This window comes from Mauremys reevesii, linkage group 3, assembly GCF_016161935.1.
Source record: "Mauremys reevesii isolate NIE-2019 linkage group 3, ASM1616193v1, whole genome shotgun sequence".
NCBI lineage: Eukaryota > Metazoa > Chordata > Testudines > Geoemydidae > Mauremys > Mauremys reevesii.
In genome coordinates, this window is record NC_052625.1 from 106,130,966 (window position 1) to 106,152,473 (window position 21,508).

The 21,508-nt window shown below is 39.4% G+C and overlaps 1 protein-coding gene across 10 annotated transcripts in view; it reads left to right on the forward strand.

Annotated features, from left to right (window-relative positions):
* REPS1 (RALBP1 associated Eps domain containing 1) overlaps positions 1 to 21,508 on the forward strand; it is a 109,293-nt gene that overhangs the window by 67,104 nt on the left and 20,681 nt on the right. For 5 of the 10 annotated variants that reach the window (XM_039530908.1, XM_039530901.1, XM_039530905.1 and 2 more), the window contains exons 9-12: positions 5,137 to 5,276; positions 14,903 to 14,983; positions 18,784 to 18,877; positions 20,842 to 20,940. In XM_039530908.1, coding sequence (XP_039386842.1) covers positions 5,137 to 5,276; positions 14,903 to 14,983; positions 18,784 to 18,877; positions 20,842 to 20,940 — 414 coding nt within the window. The remainder of the gene's footprint in view (positions 1 to 5,136; positions 5,277 to 14,902; positions 14,984 to 18,783; positions 18,878 to 20,841; positions 20,941 to 21,508) is intronic. The other 5 variants (XM_039530904.1, XM_039530903.1, XM_039530900.1 and 2 more) reach the window with 4 other exon arrangements.

Sequence of the window (21,508 nt, forward strand, 5' to 3'; positions counted from 1 at the left end):
AGGTGACTGGGTACTCTTCTGGCTCTGTCAATCTGTTTTTTCACTTCAGCAGGTGGGTATTGTAGTTTTAAGAACGCTTGAGAGAGATCTTGTAGGTGGATCCATGGGTGGAGGGGTGCGGGGAGGCAGTGGGGACCAGGGGGATCCATGGGGGAGGCAGTGGCGGCCAGAGGCGATGCGTGGGGAGCTAGGGGAGGCAGCAGCGGCCAAGGGCACCAAAATACAACTGTACGTTATTTTTATTATTTGCAAAACAAAAAACCAGCCTACATAAATAGTGATTTGGACATGTATATGTGCATATTTTTTTTCCTAACATTAATTAAGTATTTTAGGAAAATTTGTCAGAGCGGCTACCAACTAGAATTGATGGCCACACTGAGGCCATCAAAAAAATTGAGAGAATCCTTGACCTAGGGTCAGAATTCTTACATCACCTTTCCAGGTATTAAAAGCCCCAACTTCTGGCCAGATCTCCTCCTGCAAGACATTATAAAGGGTTCTATCTTTCAGTGGCAATCTGTTACATTAAAATCAACTTGCAGCAAATAAATCCTCTTTTAATAGTCATAATAACTACCCTGTCTGGGTTGCAAAATTACCTATATTTGATATCAAGTATTGTATTTAATTTGCCCTAGTAATAACTTTTATACAAAATTTCTGAACACAAACCTTTTAATTATCTTTTTTCCCTAAAATACTCTTAAGGTAACACTTGCATGGTTCAGACTTCTGTATACAAATCTTCAAGCAAGCAAAGGGAGGAGAAAATCTCAATATTGCCAATTCTTGGAAATGTATTTTATGACACATCTTGTGATTTGTTTTTTTGTTTTTGTTTTTTTTAAAGCACCAGCTTCTGGAGTTGGGTGATTGTTTTTTAAACGAAAGCAGAGATTGTGTTTTTAGCCCATGTGATTTGTATTATGTAGAAGGTGATATGATGTCTTTCAGTGGGTTGGAGCATCACTAAGAAGGGCAGTTGTGGGGCTGGGACTGGTGAGGCTCTTTGTTTCCTGACATTAAGAGGTGTATTTATTCTGAAAGCATACATGGCACTGCCAATTAACCATTTCTCTTAAAGTTTTGGCCAGTGAATTTCCCTTATGTTTTTGAAGAAGTGGTGTTAGTGAATCATGGGAGGGCTTTGTTGGGGTACCTGTGAAGGAGACTGGGAGACTTCCTCAGAACACTTCAGTGTTACTCTATTACCAGCTTTGCCTTCCCCCTGATCTCTCCGTGCCCACAGTAGTGCTGGAGGGGCTGGGAGGAGGATGGTAGGTGGTTACTGATGGGGTGTGAGGAGCACATATGCTCACTGAAGTCAGCAAGGGAAAGAAGTGGGAACCCCAGGTTCCATACTCTACTTCAGAGGGTAATGGAAAGGGATGGGGCTTTACACAATTCTGAAGCATGGGAGGATTGCAGAGATGTGAAGTGAACTATTCATCTCAGTGGATGTTCTGGGATGAATCTGAACACCACTCTCCCTTCTCTTCCACCATCTCTTCCCTCCACCTCCCCCACCCCCCGATGAATCCAGTTTGACACAGTAGCTCAGAGATATGAATTGATCCATTTATCTTGACTGGTGTTCTTCTGATGTTCCCAAAGTCTGCCCCAACCCGTTTTCAACACTATCTCAATATGTACATAGACTTCAGAGCAATTTGAATATTAGATCCTTATTGGGGTGCTGTATCTTTACCAAATGACCCTCAGCTTACACCAGTAGCACTATTCTGGCCCAGCAGTATTATAGTGGGGCAGTAATACTACCACAGGGTTCAGCAACCTTTCAGAAGTGGTGTGCCAAGTCTTCATTTATTCATGGTAATTTAAGGTTTTTTATGCCAGTAATACATTTTACAGGGGCCGGCGGCTGGGACCCTGGGCCGGCAGCGGGCTGAGCCGCTCAGCCCGTGGCCAGTCTGGGGTCCTGGCTGCCGGCCCCGCTCAGCCTGCTGCCGGCTCAGGGTTCCATCCATCCAGGCCAGCAGCAGCGTGCCACAGTAAATCAGCTCGCGTGCCACCTTTGGCACATGTGCCATAGGTTGCTGACCCCTGTACTATCACAATTAAAGCTGCCCCAGGATCTTCATTTTAACAAGGGTGAAAAAGTTGTATGAAAATAGTCAGGGATAGAGTATCATTTTTAAAGGTTTTATAATAGCTTGTTCACTGCTTGCTTTTTTCCTATAGCAGTTTGTAGGGGAAGCTTACATCGACCTAACTGTGTAAGCATCTACACTACAATCTTCTTCTCACTGACTTAATTTGCCTGCTCTGTCGACCTAATAAATCCACCTATGTGAGAGGCATAGAACTTAGGTTGATGTAGTTAGGTCAGTGCCGTGTCCATGTAGACACTGCGTTGCTTACATTGCCTGTTGATGCCTTTGACAGCTGGAGTTCCACCACCCCGGGGCTGATAGCCTGAGCTGTCAGTGCAAGCACTCCTGGTGAGGGCGTGCACTGCCGACAGAAGGAGCATAGTGTAGAAACAAAAAGACTATTTAATTACTGCAGTGGCTGTTGTAGGTCAATCCACCTTAAGTTGACTTAATTTTGTAACGGAGACGTGCGCTAAGATTACATTACCCTGCTGCTGCCTTTTACTCAAGTCTTTCATTTTTCCTCTTCAGTGCTAATTTCCTTGGTAGTACTGCTAAAATAAGATCTGGAAATGTGTGCAGATTTTAGAGTACTTTGGAGTATTTGCTCTTAAATCAAAAGGTTTGCTATCAGGGCAAAATTCCGGAAGGGGCTATTGCAGAATTCAGACAGAGCAACTGAAGCACATTCTCAGAACACTTCTGAGAGCAGGACTCAAACTTTCATTGTATGTGTACTCTGCAGTTCAGTAACCATAGTATGTCACCTGGAACACCCGCTTATTTTGACATCAGGTTGCCTGTAAATACTCTCGTCTGCAACACAGCCTTAGTCCTGCAGTATGTGCGTAAATGACTCTCATTGGCTCCATTAATGTTGCTTGAGGCACACTGTAGATCTAAATTTTTACTCTAAATAACACTTTAAATGTTGTTTAAATGCCTTAATGCCACAAAGGGAGATGGATTATTCAGTAGTACTTGGAAAAGGGGGTGAAATTAAGGAAAAAACAGAATAAATAACATCATAAATGTGACAAGTGTTAAACTGTAATAATCTCCAAAAATCAGTGAAGGGAAGCCCAACTGCTTGAGTGCTTTAAAAGAAGGCTAACCCAAACATTGAATATATTGTAGGGAACAGTTCTTTGATATCAGGAAGCAGACTAGGTGGTTTAATAGATCTTTTATATTTTCGTGTGTCTTTGTATTTGGATTACAATTTGTATTGATGTTTGTTAATCTCTCAATATTGATGTCTGTTGCTTTGAACCTTTCAAGTAAGGAGGTTGTTTCTGTTCATATTGGAAGTTTGATATCCAATGTGGTCTTGATTTTAGGTGAAATGCTGTAACTTTTTTCATTTGAAATTTGTCTCATAATGGTGTAATACACATTCTCTAAACTATCAAACAGATTGCTCATTATGTTATACCACCAGGAAATGGAAGTCCCTAGTTACAAACTTTTGCCATCACTGTGTTAATACCCAGAAATCTTGACTCTTGAGATTAAATGAAGTTAAAACAGCTGATGCCTCATCAAAGACTAGAAAATTGTATAATATATTTTTAATTTACATTAATCTGCCCTTACTGTTTGAAATATTAACCAGGGCAGTGGGTGAAGTTTCCCCTTGAGGAAGCTATCCCCTTGCCCTGCCTCTTCCAGCCAAGGCCACGCCCCTGCTCACTGCTCCCAGCTCCCCTGTGGCCCCAGCCAGCGTGGGGAAGGCCTGAGAGCTGGACCCCTTTTTCCCCCCATGGCCTCAGCTGGGACAAAGAGGGTCTGAGAGCTCAGTCGGTACTATGGAGGGAGGCTGAGAGCTCAGCCCCAGGTAGAATCAAGCTCTCATCCCTGGCCAGAACCACAGTGGAGCTCTTGGTCCTGGCCAGAGCACTAAGCCTAGAGCCCTTCCCCATTCCACCCCTTCCACCTGTGGCCCCACCCTTGGCCCCCACCCCATTCTGCCCCTGCCCCCGTGGCTCTTCCCATGCTCTGCCTCTTTCCCTGTGGACCTATCCCCCTCCCACTCCTGTTGCGGCCCTGAGACCACAGTAGGGAGTGAGAGCGCCTCCAGACCCGTGGCTGTGGCGGCGGGGAGATTTTTTCCAGCCAATTTGGGATCCCTGGGTACAGACACCATGGGACCGTGCAGTAATCTGACATTGTCCTTCTCCCCCTCCAAATTCTGTAATGGCATGAGGTTTGGGGAGACTTAGCCTCCCCCAGTCTCCATTATGTGTAGCCCATGGGTATTAAGCAATAAGAGGAGTAAGATACAGACTAATACTTCAAGTTCTAGTTTTTCAAGAGAATCCTAGGAGGCAATACTCCTTGAAGGTTAGAGCATGGGAATTAAGAGTGGAAACTCTCGAGTTGTCTGTCAGCCACTGTTTGTTTGGGCAAATCACTTATTTGTAAAATGGGAGTGATACTTTGCTTCCTCACAAGAGTTGTAAGAATTAGTACTTGTAAAGCATTTTAAGATGTAAAGCACTATTAGATGCTTCTCTTCTCAGTGACAAAACTATTTCTATAAGAACCAATTGAAGAAGCAGATGGAGATGGTTTCATGTAGGTGTCTAAAAGGCAAATAAGGAATAGTAGAGTGCAGAATAAAAGATAACTGAGGTGTTGTCTACACTAGCAAATATGTTGGCAAAACTTTTGTCAGTTGGGATGTGAGGAAAAAACCCACCCCTGATTGACATAAGTTTCACCGTCAAAAGCACCGTTGTGAACAGTGCTATGTCGGTGGGAGATGCTCTCCTGCCAGCATAGCTACTGCCGCTCATTGGTTTATGGTACCTCATTGGGGATGGTTTAATTATCAGCGAGACAGCTCTATCCTGCTGGCATAGAGCAGCTACACAGGAGACGTTACAGTGGCACAGTTGCAGCAGTACAGCTCTGCTGCTCTAAGGTCAGTAATGTAGACATAGCCTATGTTTTCCATGAGGCATTGGCAGCTTTTCAACAAATAGAGATTGATTAAATGTTTGTTTTTGATTTATAGTGGTTCCTGTCATTTCAGAAGTTGGAGATCAGTCTGGTGAGGTAGGTTACTCCAGCTCTCCAGCAGAAGCACCTCCAAGCAAGTCTCCATCAATGCCATCCCTAAACCAGACCTGGCCAGAACTAAATCAGAGCAGCGAGGTTAGTAAAAGCTTCGTTTTATTTGAAAAGTATTTAGTGGCCACTAACTAAACTGTGTATAGGTTCATGTTTCATCATATATAGAATGTTACAACATGAAACTGCAAGTTAAATGAATTAAACTTTCTAGCATTTCTTGTTAGAAATCTTGCATGATTACATAGGCATGTACACTGGCTCTGAAGAATGTCTTCAACAGAGCAGTTAATCTTTTACTAAAACATAGGAAAATCATAAGCATTTAAAATATCATATTGAAGGTAATATTTCCTTTCTCCCAAATCAGTAGGGAGCACGGTGATGTATAAAATATCATTAATTAAATTCTGCTTGACCTTAATACAGTGTTGTTGTAGCGTGCTTGCTGAATAATAAATGGTTAGTATATAACTGACTCCTCCACATCTTGTACTCTGTAGGCTTCTGAGTCCAATGTAAAGTTACAAAATACTCCTATTGGTAGTACAGTTATCTCCAGGGGGATTTCCAAGTCTCATTAATGATGGAGTTAAGTGAAAGCTTAAACCTAAAACACTATCAGCAGAATAAAGAATCCATTTTATTTATTTATTTGGTGATTCAGGGTCACAAATTACTTTGAAATCAAAGCTACTGTTGCTAACATTTTAACTTTTTACTAACTGTGTTTTTTATATTATGTATCTTTGGTACTTAAAGCAGTATCTAAAGAACTTCTGATTAAGCCATGTCAAACAAGTCTTATTTAGATTTCAGTTTTTGATACATCACCAAAGGTAGCAACTTATTCCATCACTGTGTGCTTCAGTATCCTTGTCTTCATTATCTTTTATCAAGATTGGCTTGAAGAGTCAGCCTGCTTCTACAGATCTGACAATATGACCTAAGACATAGGATATAAACCTGCTAATTCTTAGAGCTGTTTTATTATATGGAGATATACCTAACTCATAGAGCTGGAAGGGACCTTGAAAGGTCATCGAGTCCAGTCCCCTGCCTTCACAGCAAGACCAAGAACAGTCCCTCACAGATTTTTGCCCCAGATCCCTAAATGGCCACCTCAGGGATTGAACTTGCAAGCCAGTGCTCAAACCACTGAGCCATCCCTTCCCCTGTTGGTGTTACATTGTAAACTCTTTGGGGCAAGGAAAGACGTTTTGTTTGTACAGTGCCTAACGCAATGGGGTCCATATGTTCCAAGACTGGTGTTCCTAGGTGCTACCACAATATAAATAAGATGATGTAGGGTTTAATCTATATTACTTGAGTGCAGAAAAACTAGAAAAGTATTGGAAATACTGTTTATTACAGTAAGATACAAAAATAATGGGAGCTATAGTCTAGCATCTAAAGCGATATTGCCCTAGAAGAATATTTCACTTGCAGTATAGCCACAAAGCACTGTATACGTTTCATTGAGTGTAGGATGTTTGCAATGAAACAGTCATGGAGTTCTCCAGGATTGCTTCTGCATATGTCCAAGGCTGTGGGTGTTTAGGCTCTGGGGCGCTTAATTACCTGATTCTCTCAAACTATTTGCCCCAGATATCTCATACATTCAGTGTCAATGAGCTTCCAACTGCAGGAAATCTTTTATTTCAGTAGGGAATAGTTTTTACAAGCTGAATAGGAGGAAGAGTGGAAGAGCTCAGTTTGAGTGAGTAGTCAGTTTTCAGACCAGAATTTGTTGTTCACTTATTACATTTGCTTTCAAAATGTGAAGTGAGGGACTACAGCATCACAAAGTTTGAGACAGGTTCCTTTAGTAAATTAGTTATACAATGGACAGCAATGTGTCATCTAATAGAATTGTTGCATCTGACACATGAGAAATCTTAAATGGAGAGCCATTTTTAGTGCAGATGCTTTATAATCCTGAAATGAGTAACTCACCAGCAAGATAGCCTCAATCCCACAAAAAAGTATGGTGGCACTAGTGGGAAGGCATTGCCTGAAAAACTTTAGTAAGACAATTCAAAGCTGTAATAAATTAGTGAGCTGATTTCAGTCAAGTAAACTAACAATACCTTTGTGAAATATTAACATGCATCAGGCTTAACAGGACATCTGTTCTAAATTTTTGAATTCAGCAACCCAAGTTATCTTTAAAGGTTGCTTTCTGTGTGAACATTCCATGAGCTAGAAGAGTAGGAGAACTACTAATTCTTTTTCTATACTCTGATAACACTGACTTTACATACACTTGACTAAAAAGATACAAGCCAAGATTTTTTAAAAATAAGTTGCTCCTAAAGTTATTTTCCAGATTTAGGCACCTAATAAGTGGCTTAAATTTGCAAATGCTCATCATCCAGCAGCTCCCATTTGTCCTCAAGTGACTTCAGTGATGTTTAACTTCCCTGTAGTATTTCAGAGATATCCACAATAGATGCTCAGCACTCTTGAAAACTAATGATTTAGGTGCCTTAAAAATGGATTTATGAGCCTAAATTTAGGCTCTTAATTTCTTGCTCATAAGAATATTCTAGTTCCATATTGTGCCCACAATGGAAACATGCTAAAAGAAAAACTGCAAGAACATCACTCTCTCCCTTAAACAAGAATACCTTAATTTAAATATAACATTTTCCTATTTCAGGCCAAGTAATGTCTGAACTCAGTTTTCACCATATGTGAAATTTTGGCTGAAGAAAAAAAGTAAAAACTTTGTATTCTCCTGAAATGTCACCTGCTGGGACCCAGTGAATCATTACTTTCAGCTGAAAAAAGGAAATATTGTTCCCACTTTGTAAACATATTACCTTGAGCAATTTTCATAAATAACATTTCACTGAAAGGTGAATGTACCTGCATATACATACAGTGCATCTAGAAGAAATAATTTGTACTTTAATGATCTCTGGATTTCCTACTGTGTCCAGCCAATGCTAAATTATATCTACGTTGTGTAAATTGGATTTTGCAGGTATAAACAGTCATAGGTAAATTCTTTTGTCGGAAATTAGAAGGTCATATGGTCATACCATTATGTGTTGAAAAGATGTATTCCCAACATATAGTACCTATGGTTATAATAAAGATTTGATTGTAATAGATGTCACAGTAATTTGGCAATCTATAACATACCTATTTCTTGACCTAGACACTAGTGTGGAGAACTAGACACTAGTGTGGAGAACAAGTAAGAAGAAACAACCTGTAATGGTTTCTGGTAGACAGCCTCACTACTCTAGTACAGTTGCTTCACAATCTGAAATCACGTCTATCTTAAATAATTTTGTTCACCTGAAGTGGCTTGTGGGCTCTTTTCTACTGCTGTGGGAGTCTGAGATTTTATTGTGCCAATTTACCACCTTACAAGGATTTGGGAAAATACCTAGGTTAAGGAATACTAGCAAAGAGTAATTATACTAACATTTCAGTTAGTTATTTCTTAAGCTGCATAGTTAAAATAAATGATAGTATGATTAACTTTATTTTTTAACATCAAGATTATTATACTTCTTGAAATATGCTATCTTAAGGATTTTCACTCCTTAATTTTAATTCCCTAAGAATTTGTGCTGAACTCTAAGTTTTTTTAAGTGTTTAGGACTTCTCTGGTGCTCAGTCAGTAACTCTTCACTTTAACTGTTGCTTTTTTAACCTTCCTAGTCAGTTCCTCTTTGACCATGCAGAGGGGGGCTCCCTGCAGGAGCTACGCCTCTTCAGCTGCTGCTCCGGGTCTTCATTGCATTCAGCTTCAACAGTATTTGGGTGTCCATTATACTCTACTCCAGTGGTTCTCAAACTTTTTTTTGCAGACCACTTGAAAATTGCTTAGGGTCTCAGCAGAACACTTAATGATCTTTCCAAATGTTTGTGTCTTTAGCGAACTATTGTAAAGCGCTTTGGATAAAAGCACTATATTTTAAAAAAAAGTAATTAACTTTTTTGTTCTAGAAATATAAAGCACACAATTCATATTTTAATATGAGTAGTCTAATGCGATGGATGTACTCTCTCTCCCGAACTGCGGCTGAGAAGGAGGGGGGTGTCTCCCTCGCAGCAGCCCCTGAGCTGGGGCTCGGAAGGAGAGGGGTGTCTCCCCCACCACAGAGCTGAGGCTGGGAAGGAGGTCCGTCTCTCACCGGCAGCCGCAGCACTGGTGCTGAGGAAAGTTGCCTCTTTTTCTGGCTGCCACAGCCCTGCACATCCCAAATACCCCCTGCCCCCTCTTCTCACCTCACTTCCCCCTCCCACCTGCCCCCCATTTCACTCCAAGACCACCACCTCACTTTTCAGGTGAGTCCTTTCCAGGATCCAGGCACCTGCACAGTTCTTCTAATTAGGTGGGTGGCTTTTATTCTCTTGTGTGCAGCTGCCCAGGCACTCACTTTAGAGAGAACTATCCGCAAACCACCTGAATGGAGCTCACAGACCACTGGTGGTCCACAGACTACAGTTTGAGAACGTCTGCTCTACTCCTTCCAGCTTTGTGCTTGGGTCCTTGTTTTATACCTGTTTTGCTGCATTCACCACTGCTAGCTTGGGAATACACATCAGGTACTAGCCTCAGCACATATCATGAATTTGGTCTGACCTTTACTTTGGATGTTAAGCACTTTGGCTTCTTCCTTCTTTAACTCAACAGATCAGTTGGTCCCCTCTCACTTGGTGCTTTAAAAGGTCTTTATCTTCTAACTTGGTGCTCTGGAGAGTCCAAAACTCTTTTCTCCTAGACTGAGCACTTATTCATTCTGAAGTTTATTTTTTGTGACTTCCTTATCTGTCTTTTAAGATTTTGGCTGCATACTCAATCCCTTGAGCATTTTGAGGCAGTTTTGTAATGGATGAGCAGGTTATTGCATCTTCTGCCTGGGTGAAGGGAATGCTGTTCAGTGGTGTCACATTTGGCTACGCATGTATCTTGAGTACAAAGGTATCCTGGGGAACAACTGTGGCTTTTCTAGAAATAATCCCTCAGAGCCAAACTTGATGCCAGCAGGCAATTACTTAGACCTGTTATGAATGTTAGATCTCCTGGCCATTTAAGTTTTCATAATACCCATGACATGTTTCATCTGAAGACAACTTAATGGATTCTGAAATCCCAGCAGAAGCCGAGGTCAGAGACTTTGTCCAGATGATGTACCTTCATGTTTGCTTTAGTAGCAGTCCAGGAAGACCATGCAGAGTGACTCCACACCCAAGTAACTTTCTCTTTCCATGAACAGGAGATATTTTCTAGAGATGAGATTAAAGATGTTTGGAGACCTGTTAACCAACAGGTGGTTCTGGTTTAAACAATCGAACGCGCAGCTTAAGAACGGCCATGGGTCTTCTGACAGTGACCGATGCCAGATGTTTCAGAGGCAATGAACAAACAGGGCAATTTATCAATTCTTCCATCCCGCGTCATCTAGTCCCATTTTTCCTCAAGTGTGTCAAAATGTATCACATTTCCTGCACCACTAAGATGTGGGCATGAGTGAGTTCTGTCCCATAAGACATTACTCATTGCCATGTATCAGGTGGCAAAGGAACACTCTTATGGACTGATGGCAATCCTGGTAAATCCTCATTGAGTGGTTTCTAGTTCAGGAAGTGGTGCATCAGATTTTCTTTTAATGGAAAACACAGAAGGTGAAGTTTTTTCCCTCACATGAAAAAAAGTTAATATTCTTCTGCCTGTGATATGGAGAAGAGACCAGTTTGACAGGTCACATTTTTTCTGTCCATTGGGAAAAGGAGGATCCTATAAGCCCTTCAGTTAGTGCCTGTGGAAACAAGTGTCCTAGCAAAGTTCAAGAGGTACAAAAGTTTTATATGAATAACCCCAAACTGACCAGACAAGTATGATTCTTAACTCATTTGTAAGTGGCCAAAGCCAGTTCTGTCAGACTGAGGTTTTGCCACGAGTTATTGCTCCAAGTCAGGACACCTCATTCTATTCCAGTGTAGGGGCACCTGGACAGGTTCGCCCTACCCAGTTTAGAGCTCCATAGGCATGGTGTCTCAAAAGTAGCATCTAAAGGCCTCGCATGGCTTCAGAACCCATCTGTAAGATGGAACTTCAGTTATAAGTGAGAAAACATTTGCAGTGGGGGGCAAATGGGCCCACATGAATAGCTTCATTTGGCCTGTGCAAAATACTTCAGCTATCAAAATGTGATTGTCTGTACAGGGATACTCAAGAAGATCAATCCAAATTAACTAAAGGTGTGAATTTACAGTAGATTAAAGTGCATTAAACTCATGTCAAAAATCTCATTGGAATGTAAAGTGGACTTAATTTGATTTGTCTTTTATTCAAAAATTTAACTAACCCAAACTAAGGCCACTTTAAGTCTGAATGAGAGTTTCAACACAAATTTAATGCAGTTTAATCCACTTTAGATTCACACCTTTAGTTAATTTGGATTAATTTTCCTGAGTGTCCCATGTAGACAAGGCCTCTGTTCTCTAGCTATATTCATTTGGCTGCCCTTTCAGGCTGTTGCAAACTAGTCTTAAATAGATCGTTTGAAAGACCCTTTTGCAATACTTTATTGAGAAGCTGCTGGTGTCAGGATCTTCATGTATTCTTGACAAAGCTGATAGAGGTTCCTTTTTAAGCCAGTTGGTACATGTGAACTCAGGTTTCTTATTTAAAGGGGCATTTTCTCAGTGGTAATGACCTCATATTGTAAAGTGAGCTTCAGGCGCTAATGGCGTACCTTCTGCAGTGTTTCATAAGGTTGTGGACTCAGTCATGTCCAAGTTGATGATGGAATTCCACCATACTGAGTCTATTGTATTGCCAACATTCTTCTCATGCCTGCTGCATTTCCATCCCCTGGAGATCTTTTTCCCATACTCTTGACGTAAAAAGGTTCCGGAATGAACACAATTTGATAGGATCCAACAGCTCTTTATATAGGATCCTATAGTGATAGGATTGCCCATGGAATTTGTGCTTTAAACAAGGTGTGTTGACTTTGAGCATTATTCCAATGTGGGGTGGGAATGGCTGAGGCTTTGTCTACACTACAGGCAAAAGTTGATCTAAGCTACACAATTTGAGTTACATGAATAGCGCAACTTAAGTGGATGTAGCTTAGATCTGGTTACCACGGGGTCCACACTATGTGATGTCAACGGGAGATGCTCTCCCGTCGATTCCCCTTACTGTTCTCGATCCGGTGGAGTACAGAAGTTGACGGTGTTACCAGGGGTTCTTTCAACCCAAAACTCTTGGTAACTTTTATTCTGTGTGAGGTGGTCAGGAAATAAATCAGGGGAAACCCGGCCGACCGATAGATGGCTGGCACAAACAGGACAACACTAGTGCTTTCACTTCAAGCTAAACTTTACTTAGTCTCAAGCACTTACACACATCCGCAACAGATTAATAAAACACCCCCAATCCTTGATAATTACCGAAGCTGAGTGCTGAGTGGCACAGCAGTGGGGTACACAAGATGCATCCAGAGGGAGAGTCCAGTCCCACTACCTCAAACTTTCCCCCCTTATTTATATGTTAGTAATACAATGACATGTCACTTAAAGAAAACTTGTTAAGCAAGCAGTTGCAATGATCTATCAAGGCTTCCTTCTGATTATTGATTAACCAGGTGTGGTTTTTTCCCCAGAGTTTGCAGCCTTGAGACCCTGTTTTAGACATTCTTGAGGGCACATCCTGCTCTTCTAAAATGCATGTATCAGCAACTTCAACACAACTCTTATAAGGAAGGATGTGGGGTCAAGCTACCCTTTCTATGGCACCCAAAACCTCCTCTCCTCCTGCCTTGGTCAAGCTGAGGCTGCTGCATGGCCACTTTATGGCCTGCTGACTTGGCTGCTTTTAGCAATAAGCCATAGTGGTTTAAGGCGCTTTACTGGTTTGCCAAAATCTCTCCATACAGATGGGAGAGCGATCTGCAGTCGATTTAGCGGGTCTTCACTAGACCCACTAAATCGACCGCCAATGCCTCAGTCACCGCCTGTCAATCTCCTGGTAAGTGTAGACAAGCCCGCATTCTTCTGTGCTTGCATATAAAAACAAAACATAATACCCTAAGGAGTTCTGCCTGTCTGGTACTTGTGATCTGAGATCCAAGAATGAGTGTCATGCACTATGTCTTTCAAGAAGTATAATTATAAGATAAGCAATCTAACGTAGGCTCTTATGGTTCAGCATACAGGTATGTCTGTGCTAATACCAGTATTTGATATGTACCTTATAAGGGATGGAAGAACTAGCATTGCTTTTGGTTGTAACACAGATACTTTGAGTCTTAATTGCTCATAAAATACTGTCTTAATGTGGATTTGAGGATTATTCCTATCAATTGAAAGCTTGAAGTTTGGCATATAAGGGCTTGTCTATTCATGGAGTTATTCAGGAATAGCTGTTCAAAAACAGATAATCCTGAATATCTCCATGTTTGGACAGTTATTTCAGAATAAGTATGCCTTGCTCCTGTTTTGCTTGATGTACTTTTAAAGTGGGTTAAGCTACACAGGAACCTGGCATTCTTATTCCACAATAAATGTGTCCACACTTGGAGTTGTTCCTGAACAGCTCCATTTGCAGACAAATCCCTAGAAAATGGCTTGGTAGTAGGCAATGCATGAGTATGGTTTGCCTTTAAATACTGTTTTCTTTTCTGTATATTCTGGAAATGTTCCATTTTGTAGGAATTGGACAATGGAATATATGATTTTAATGTGGATACTAACACCTTTTTGTAAAAAAAAACAAAAAAAAACTTTACATTTCTCCCAAAAAGCCTCTGATCCAGTGTTTGTTTGAAATAAAGTTTGACTAATATTTACTCACCATTCTACTAATTACAAGACATGTAACTCATTCAGCATTCTTCTTGCAAAGAGTAATTTGATCTTTGATTCTCAATTGCTCCGGTTGCAGCTGCATTCTTCCCCTCTCCCCAAAAAAAAAAGCATGAGGACCTTGTTTGGCAATTATGTATTGTAATATAGCATGGCCCATATCTTGTAGAGCTGATCAGAGGTTGACTACTTGTTGGTTGATAAACTCAAATGTGTTTGAACTCATTAATTACTTGCATTGTTTCAGTTATAATTTAAAAACTTATGCACTTTTGTTTAAAATAAAATAAAAAATGTGCTCATGCAGAATAGAATCATTTCTCGGGGTTCACTGGCAAGTCAAATTGGGTTGTTTTAATTAGAATAGTCTATGCTCAACTCAGTGTTTTATATAACTTTTTTGCAAGAGTACTATAAACACTAAATGTTAAACACTTTTTTGATTTTGCAACTGTATAAACATAAGAAGCCTCTCTGCATAGGATTTATAGTTATGAATATGTACAAGATGTAGCACCACTTCTGTTTTTACAGAATCTGAATGTTTTAACCATTTCTCTATCTTGTATGTATATCAACAGTTTGCATATTTCTTTCACATAAAAAGCTTCTAAATTGTGTGCATATATACATTTTCAGTGTGGTGCACACAGTTCTGATCAGAACTTTAGAGAAAGGTAATACTTTTGGTTGCATATCAATGTCCTATTGAAACTGTGAAATATTCCCTTAATGTATGTTTGTTCCAAGTCAAGCCAATATGATACACAAACTCCAGTGCAACCTCTGAACTACTATGCTAAATTTCTTCTCCAGTGATCTTTTACTCATCTTTCTCATCATGCTGACTTGTCTCTCCTCTGTCTGTTCAGCAGTGGGAGACATTTAGTGAACGCTCTTCAAGCTCACAAACTCTGACCCAATTTGATTCTAACATTGCACCAGCTGATCCTGTAAGTCAATCACTTAGCTTGCTTGTTTGAAATTAATTTTATTAACACTGAATTTCCATACATTGTGGTTTTAGCTATTGTGCATGATTCTTGCTTGATTGGGACTGGTGGCAGGCTTATTAATTTTGTCTACTTATGATGGAAAGAGGGATTTCCTTTTTTTCCATTCACTCTTAATAGCTTAGTACAGGAAATGTTTTTCTTGATTTTTGATGTGATAAAAGTGCTATCAAATCTGTGTAAGGAAATGATTTGTGACACACTTACTGATGGATGTATACATTTTATTACACTTCATTTAAAACATTTTGAATGTAAACAAACTATAATCCATAGAACCGCAGTGAACCAATAGTCTTATTAAATCCTTCAGCTATGTCACCCAAACGTAGACTTCAGCATAGCTCTCTTCTCTTTACACCTTGTTGGTTTTGTGCACATAAAGACTCATAACGGACTTATCCAGATTATCTGAACATCCATATAAAACTTGATGTTCTTGTTATATACCAAAATTGGTGTGGTACTTTAGTCATACATAATACTGCTGTCAAGTTACTCTAGCAATAGTACAACTGCGCTAATTGCAGCATTAGAAACTGCAGCAGTGCTGTGAATAGTGATTAGTAGTTAACACCTTGCTTAGGTGTAGGGGCCAGTACCTATCTTACTGTATTAAATTTGTTTAATTTCATAAAATCTTAGAGATTATATAAATGATTTTTAAAAATTTAATAACTCTGCAAAGTCTGAATTAATACTATTGTTGCCAATATATTTGTATTACAGTAGCATTTAGCAATCCCAGCCACAATCAGAGATCCACTGTGGTAGGCACTGTATAAATAGTCCCTGTCCCAAAAACTTAGTCCAAAAGCTTCCCTCGAATGTGTGATTTAAAAAAATCAAATTAAAACATCTGCCTTACAACTTAATATAAACACTGCCTTCTTTCTGTTTGTATATTTCTTCACATAACACACAGTCAACCTGTGGAACTCTTTGCTAGAGGATGTTGTGAAGGCCAAGTCTGTAAGAGGGTTCAAAAAAGAACTAGATAAGTTCATGGAGGATAGGTCCATCAATGTTTATTAGCTTGGATGGGCAGGGATGCAAAACCATGCTCTGAAATGTGCCTAGCCTCTGTTTGCCAGAAGGTGGGAATGGGCGACTGGGGATGGATTACATGTTCTATTCATTGGCCACTGTAAGAAGACAGGATACTGGGCTGGATGGACCATTGGTCTAACCCAGTATGGCTGTTCTTATGTACTTATCCCTATTCCTCAGTGTAAACATAACTTACCTAAACCTAATTACTCCTTCATGGAAGAATGTTAAATCACTTTACAGCTATTAAATGCCTCCATTTCTTACAGCATATTTATTAGCAAATGCTTGGCTAATCAAGAACTGTAGCTATTGCATTGCTTTGTTCAACTGATATGGTAGTCAGTAACTTATTTTTAGCAGTAATTAGCAAAAATGGCAAGGAATCAACTGATATGGAAAATACATTTTTTCTGTCCTGTGGATGATTTTACAGATTGATTTTTCTATATTGTGTATATTGGCTTAATCACCTTCTTAAAGTCTTGTCATATACTTGACTTTTGAAATGTAACAAGCAGTATAAAGCAGTAACACTGCTTGCAAAATTAGATTGTTATAGACTATTAGGCAGGTATGACGCTTAGTTTTATTGCTAACATAACTACTTGAATCTTGAGGCAAAATGAAATCAGTAATTTTGTTCATATATTCTGCTACCAAAAAACTGAATACCAGCAAATCCAAGTTAGTGTTGTTTTGCCACCTCTTCATATCATAGAGATCTTGGACAATGACACCACAGCACAGAGTTTAAAATACTAAAACTTGACGTGGCTTGCTGCTGCCTTTCAGAACCAGGGAGTCAGTTATCTGGAACATCCTTTAGTGACTGACTAAAGGGCAGTCACAAAATTAACTTTCTTCAAAACCCTCTGTGCTGTAGGACAAAACAGCTTGCTGGGCCAAAAAAAAATAGTGGGGGGGAGGGGAGGAGGGAGCTTATATGTGAGGAATAAGGAAGAGAGGAGTAATATTGAATTTATAGTTTAGGTTTGGGAAAGCTGAAATTGCATTTTTACATCAGTAAAAAATAAAACTTGCCTTTTGTCACTGACTTGCCCTTAACTATGTTGGGCAATATTATATCAAGCTATTCTAAATGTAAATCACACAAGATTTGTAATAGCCACACTTCAGAGTACATATGGAACATTCGGAAGCAAAGGACAGTTGATAGCTCCAATAGAAGACTGATCTGTATATAAAAACTTACATAGAAAGCATGATATCCTCTTAAACCATGTTCATGCCTAAAGATCTTTTAATGTTCATAGTAGTGTTTGAACTGTGGTAAGGAAGTGTACTGTTTACATTTGCAGTATACATTTGAACTTTTTGTCTTCCCAATACAGTGCAGCTTAGTTTAAACAGTGTAGAAATTATGTATTTATTTATTTATTTATTTATATGTCTTTAAATTTAAAACTGCTCTTGAAAACTAAACGCTTTAAACTGTGCTCAGTTAGCTCATTTTCACAAGGCCGAGTATATATAGGCCTTGTGAAAATGAGCTAACTGAGCACAGTTTAAAGCGTTTAGCTTTCAGGAGCAGTTTTAAATTTAAGACTGTTCTCCCAGATACATACGCATATTTGCCTTTGCCCTCAGTGGGAGTTGAGCACTCAAGTGCAGGGCTTGGCTTTGGGAAAATGAGTGCAGCATCTGGTAGCCCTTTATAGAGCATGACTTAGCCCATTTCATCTGACAATGGCCATAGAAGTACTTCATATAGATAGTGGCTCTAAATGTCAGCAATAGTTATCTCTGCCTTTAGGTGGCATGTTAGACATCTCTTGAAGGGTATTTAAAAAAACAAAACAAAAACACAAGCTTCCATCATGCTCATGTAAGATATTAATGGGCTCCTTGAAATGCTGTGAGTTTTACTGTACAGTCAAATTTTTAGACTATCAAGCCCATAAGAGTTTCCAGGATATTCTAATTTTAATTTTTTGAAGCATCAGAAGTACATGGGGCACTCTGAAATGTCTACATCTAAAGATCCTGATCTTACATTTAAAAAGAAATTGAGCATTTCATAGCATAGGCTACATCTCATATTTCATGGGCTACATACAACACACCTGTGGCAACCACACCATCTGGTTATAGGGAAAGGTAATAATGGAAAGTATTTAAGGTATTTAGCTGTCTTTTGATGCAGCTTAGCAACTACAGACACAGCTAGCACAACGTGACCAGCAGACTTCTATGAACCAGGGACCAAAGTTTGGAGACCACTGTAGGGAAGTCTAAATACCTGTACACTTGCACTGAGTTTAAGGATATTTGTTATGGAAAGTGTTCTATCTCAAAAAAAAAAAAAAAAAAGAGTCCTTGTGGCACCTTAGAGACTAACTAACAAATTTATTTGGGCATTAAGCTTTCGTGGGCTATAACCCACTTCATCAGATACTTATGCCCAAATACATTTGTTAGTCTCTAAAGTGCCACAAGGACTCCTTGTTGTTTTTGCTGATACAGACTAACAGGGCTACCCGACTGAAACCCGTTCTATCTCAAGGTTTTATATTGCCACCGATCACTATAGTATCACATTCATAGGAACTCAGTAAAAATGTTTGCTTATGAATATAAGCTTGGGAACTGCCACTGAATGCAGTCAAAAGCAGCTCTTAATGGAATCATTTTAAAGCTAAAATAAAACTTTTCTTCCCTCTCTGCAGGATACTGCTATTGTTCACCCGGTGCCCATTCGAATGACTCCAAGCAAAATCCACATGCAGGAAATGGAACTTAAAAGAACTGGAACTGGAAATGGTAAGCTATATTCTTGTGCTAATTATGAAAGCAGCTGCTGTGCTCATATAACATCTTACTGAATACTTATGTGGTGATGACTTTTCGAGCTTGATTTTCTTGCATAACAATTCTGCCTTGTGTCCTTGCACTTAGGCAGTAGTATCAGGGGATCCAACCAGTGTAACTATTGTAAATGGTGGAGAACCTCATGAATTAAAGGAGCATTCTGACACAATGATTTAGAGGGTTGATGGTTGCTGTGAGGATTTCTCCATCTGCTTCTAGGATAAGATTGCTTGGAATAGATTGGAAGCATCAAGATGCAGATCTGGGTCAGGAGTGGGAGAACTTTCCCAGATTTGCATGTTCAAGTTCTTGAGGTACTTGGGGAGCTCTGGACTATGACCTGTTACTTAGTGTGGTCGGTTCTATTTAGTAAAATCTAATGGATGAGATTTGGTCTGCTACTGCTGGAGGCTTTCATCTCATCCATTTGAAACCTCCTAGTCTTCCTCAAATGATTTCTGTGCCCATTCTCCAAAATCTCTTGATTCTGACAATCTTGCTGTACTATTTCCCAGTCTCTAACCTTCATTTTTTTGCTGGGGAAGGAGAGGTGGGAGTGGGCTTCTATAATGTGCTAACACTGTAAATTCTAGAGATGTGCAGATAGCGGCAGTAACCAAGAGCATGTTCCTTTTGCATCTGTGAGGGAAAATAAAGCATGCCTCTAGGGTGCAGGTTTTGCCACTTTTACTCATACCTATTCACACTCTATTTGGGCTTCATTTGCACACTACCTGGAAACTTCATTTAGCACAGATAGCAGTTGCCAGATTGTTTACCAGTGCTCTTCATATGGGGTGCACTTCACCAGTGAATCATAAATTGATTGACATCCCATTTGTTTCCAAATGCAATTCAGATTATTAAGCTTTAACTGTAAAACCCATTGTGGTTTGTGTCTTGTGTATCTGAGTTCACTGCTTTTTGCTGTACTCTGGGGTTTCTGATCATATGAGGTGCTTGAATTAATAGTCTGTAGGGGAATATCCTTTAGTTTGGAATTTGCTTCTCCTTTGAGTCCAACATATAATGAATTTATTGACCTCCAGAGCATGTTGCAAAGCCTACTGTCCTATGATTTTCAGAAGAGTGGGGAAGTAAAGTGAGGGGTCTTTTGATGTGCATCAGTGAAAATACCGATTTAGATTTTATTTTTAAAATGTCTAACCTTTTATTATAAATTCATTTAGAACTTTTGACAAGGGCATTATATACAATGAAAATTGTTCTTCTCTTAAAGGCATACTTGTCTGATGTCATGTCTTATACCAACGGACGTTATTATGGTAGTACCTAGAGGACACGGTCCCATTTTACTAGGCACTGCGTAGATATATAACAAATGGCCCCTGCCTCGAAGAGTTTATAATGAAGGTAGGAGCTCTGATGCAGGGACTTGCTTATGTCATGTTTGTAAAGTGCCTAGCACAATGGGACCTGTATTGTTAACTTAATAAATCCTAAAACTGCAAAATTTTATAAACTTGAATATAATTTTACAATATTACATAGAAGGGCAAAACAAATGTTTAAAGCATGCAAGGATACATACTCAGGCATTTCACCACTGACACAAGAAATGAATATTTTATAAGATGGTGTATTTGGAAAAATTCTTAGATATATGCGTATTAACCAGTGCAATTATATACCAATATTGAAATGTAAAGTTTCAAAGTTTAATTTTTATTCAGATATTTATGAATTGAATAGTTTTTGTGTTTAAAATTATAATGGTGTGGATAGTATCATTGTAGTTTACCCATCTAAAATTCCAATCAAGTGCAAAATTTTGGTTTAGGGCTGAACTTTCGCTAATGAAGAGTTGGCCCCCGAAGAGAAGGATCGTTTCAGTGTATTTTGTATATCACTTAATCTTACTTTAAAAGAATAGCAATAATCTTTTTTGCACCTAGATCTTGCTAATCCCACTAGTCCTCTACTTGTGAAACCACCTGAGCTCTCAGAAGAAAATAATATGAGTTCATCAAAATTTGTAGCTGGAAATACAGTTGGTAAGTATCAAAGCAACTTTTAACCTAGGGGTGCCCGACCAATGGCCCACGGGCTGTACAAGGCCCAGCAGAGCATTTCATAAGACCCACAACCTGCTTCAACACAGTATACTAACAGCTGATTCATTAGTGTTTTGTTGTCATGTTTACATCATTTTCATCTACACAAAAGTATATAGAATCTGTTTGGCTCACACAAGGTTGTGCTTAGTGTTATGTGGCCCTCCTGTGTAATCACCATTATTTTAACCCATTTATCACACTTTAAAGGAATGTCAACCTGAATTATTGTTCTTGATGTCTCCAGCTAATAAGAGCACAAACTGTTCCTGAAAAGCAAAAAACTTCTTAAAACAAATGTCCAACATTGTATTTTGACTTGGGAAGTATCTTCCCATCTTACAAAAAGATAAAGGACTAGATAATAGCAGATACAAATAGGTATAGCTTCTCTGGTTTCTTCATTGGAGCTATGCCAATTTATGCCATTTGAGGATCTAATCCTAAATCTGGTAAGAAATTAACTGTCCTATTTTAACTGATAAGACTATTTTCCTGTTCTCAGACA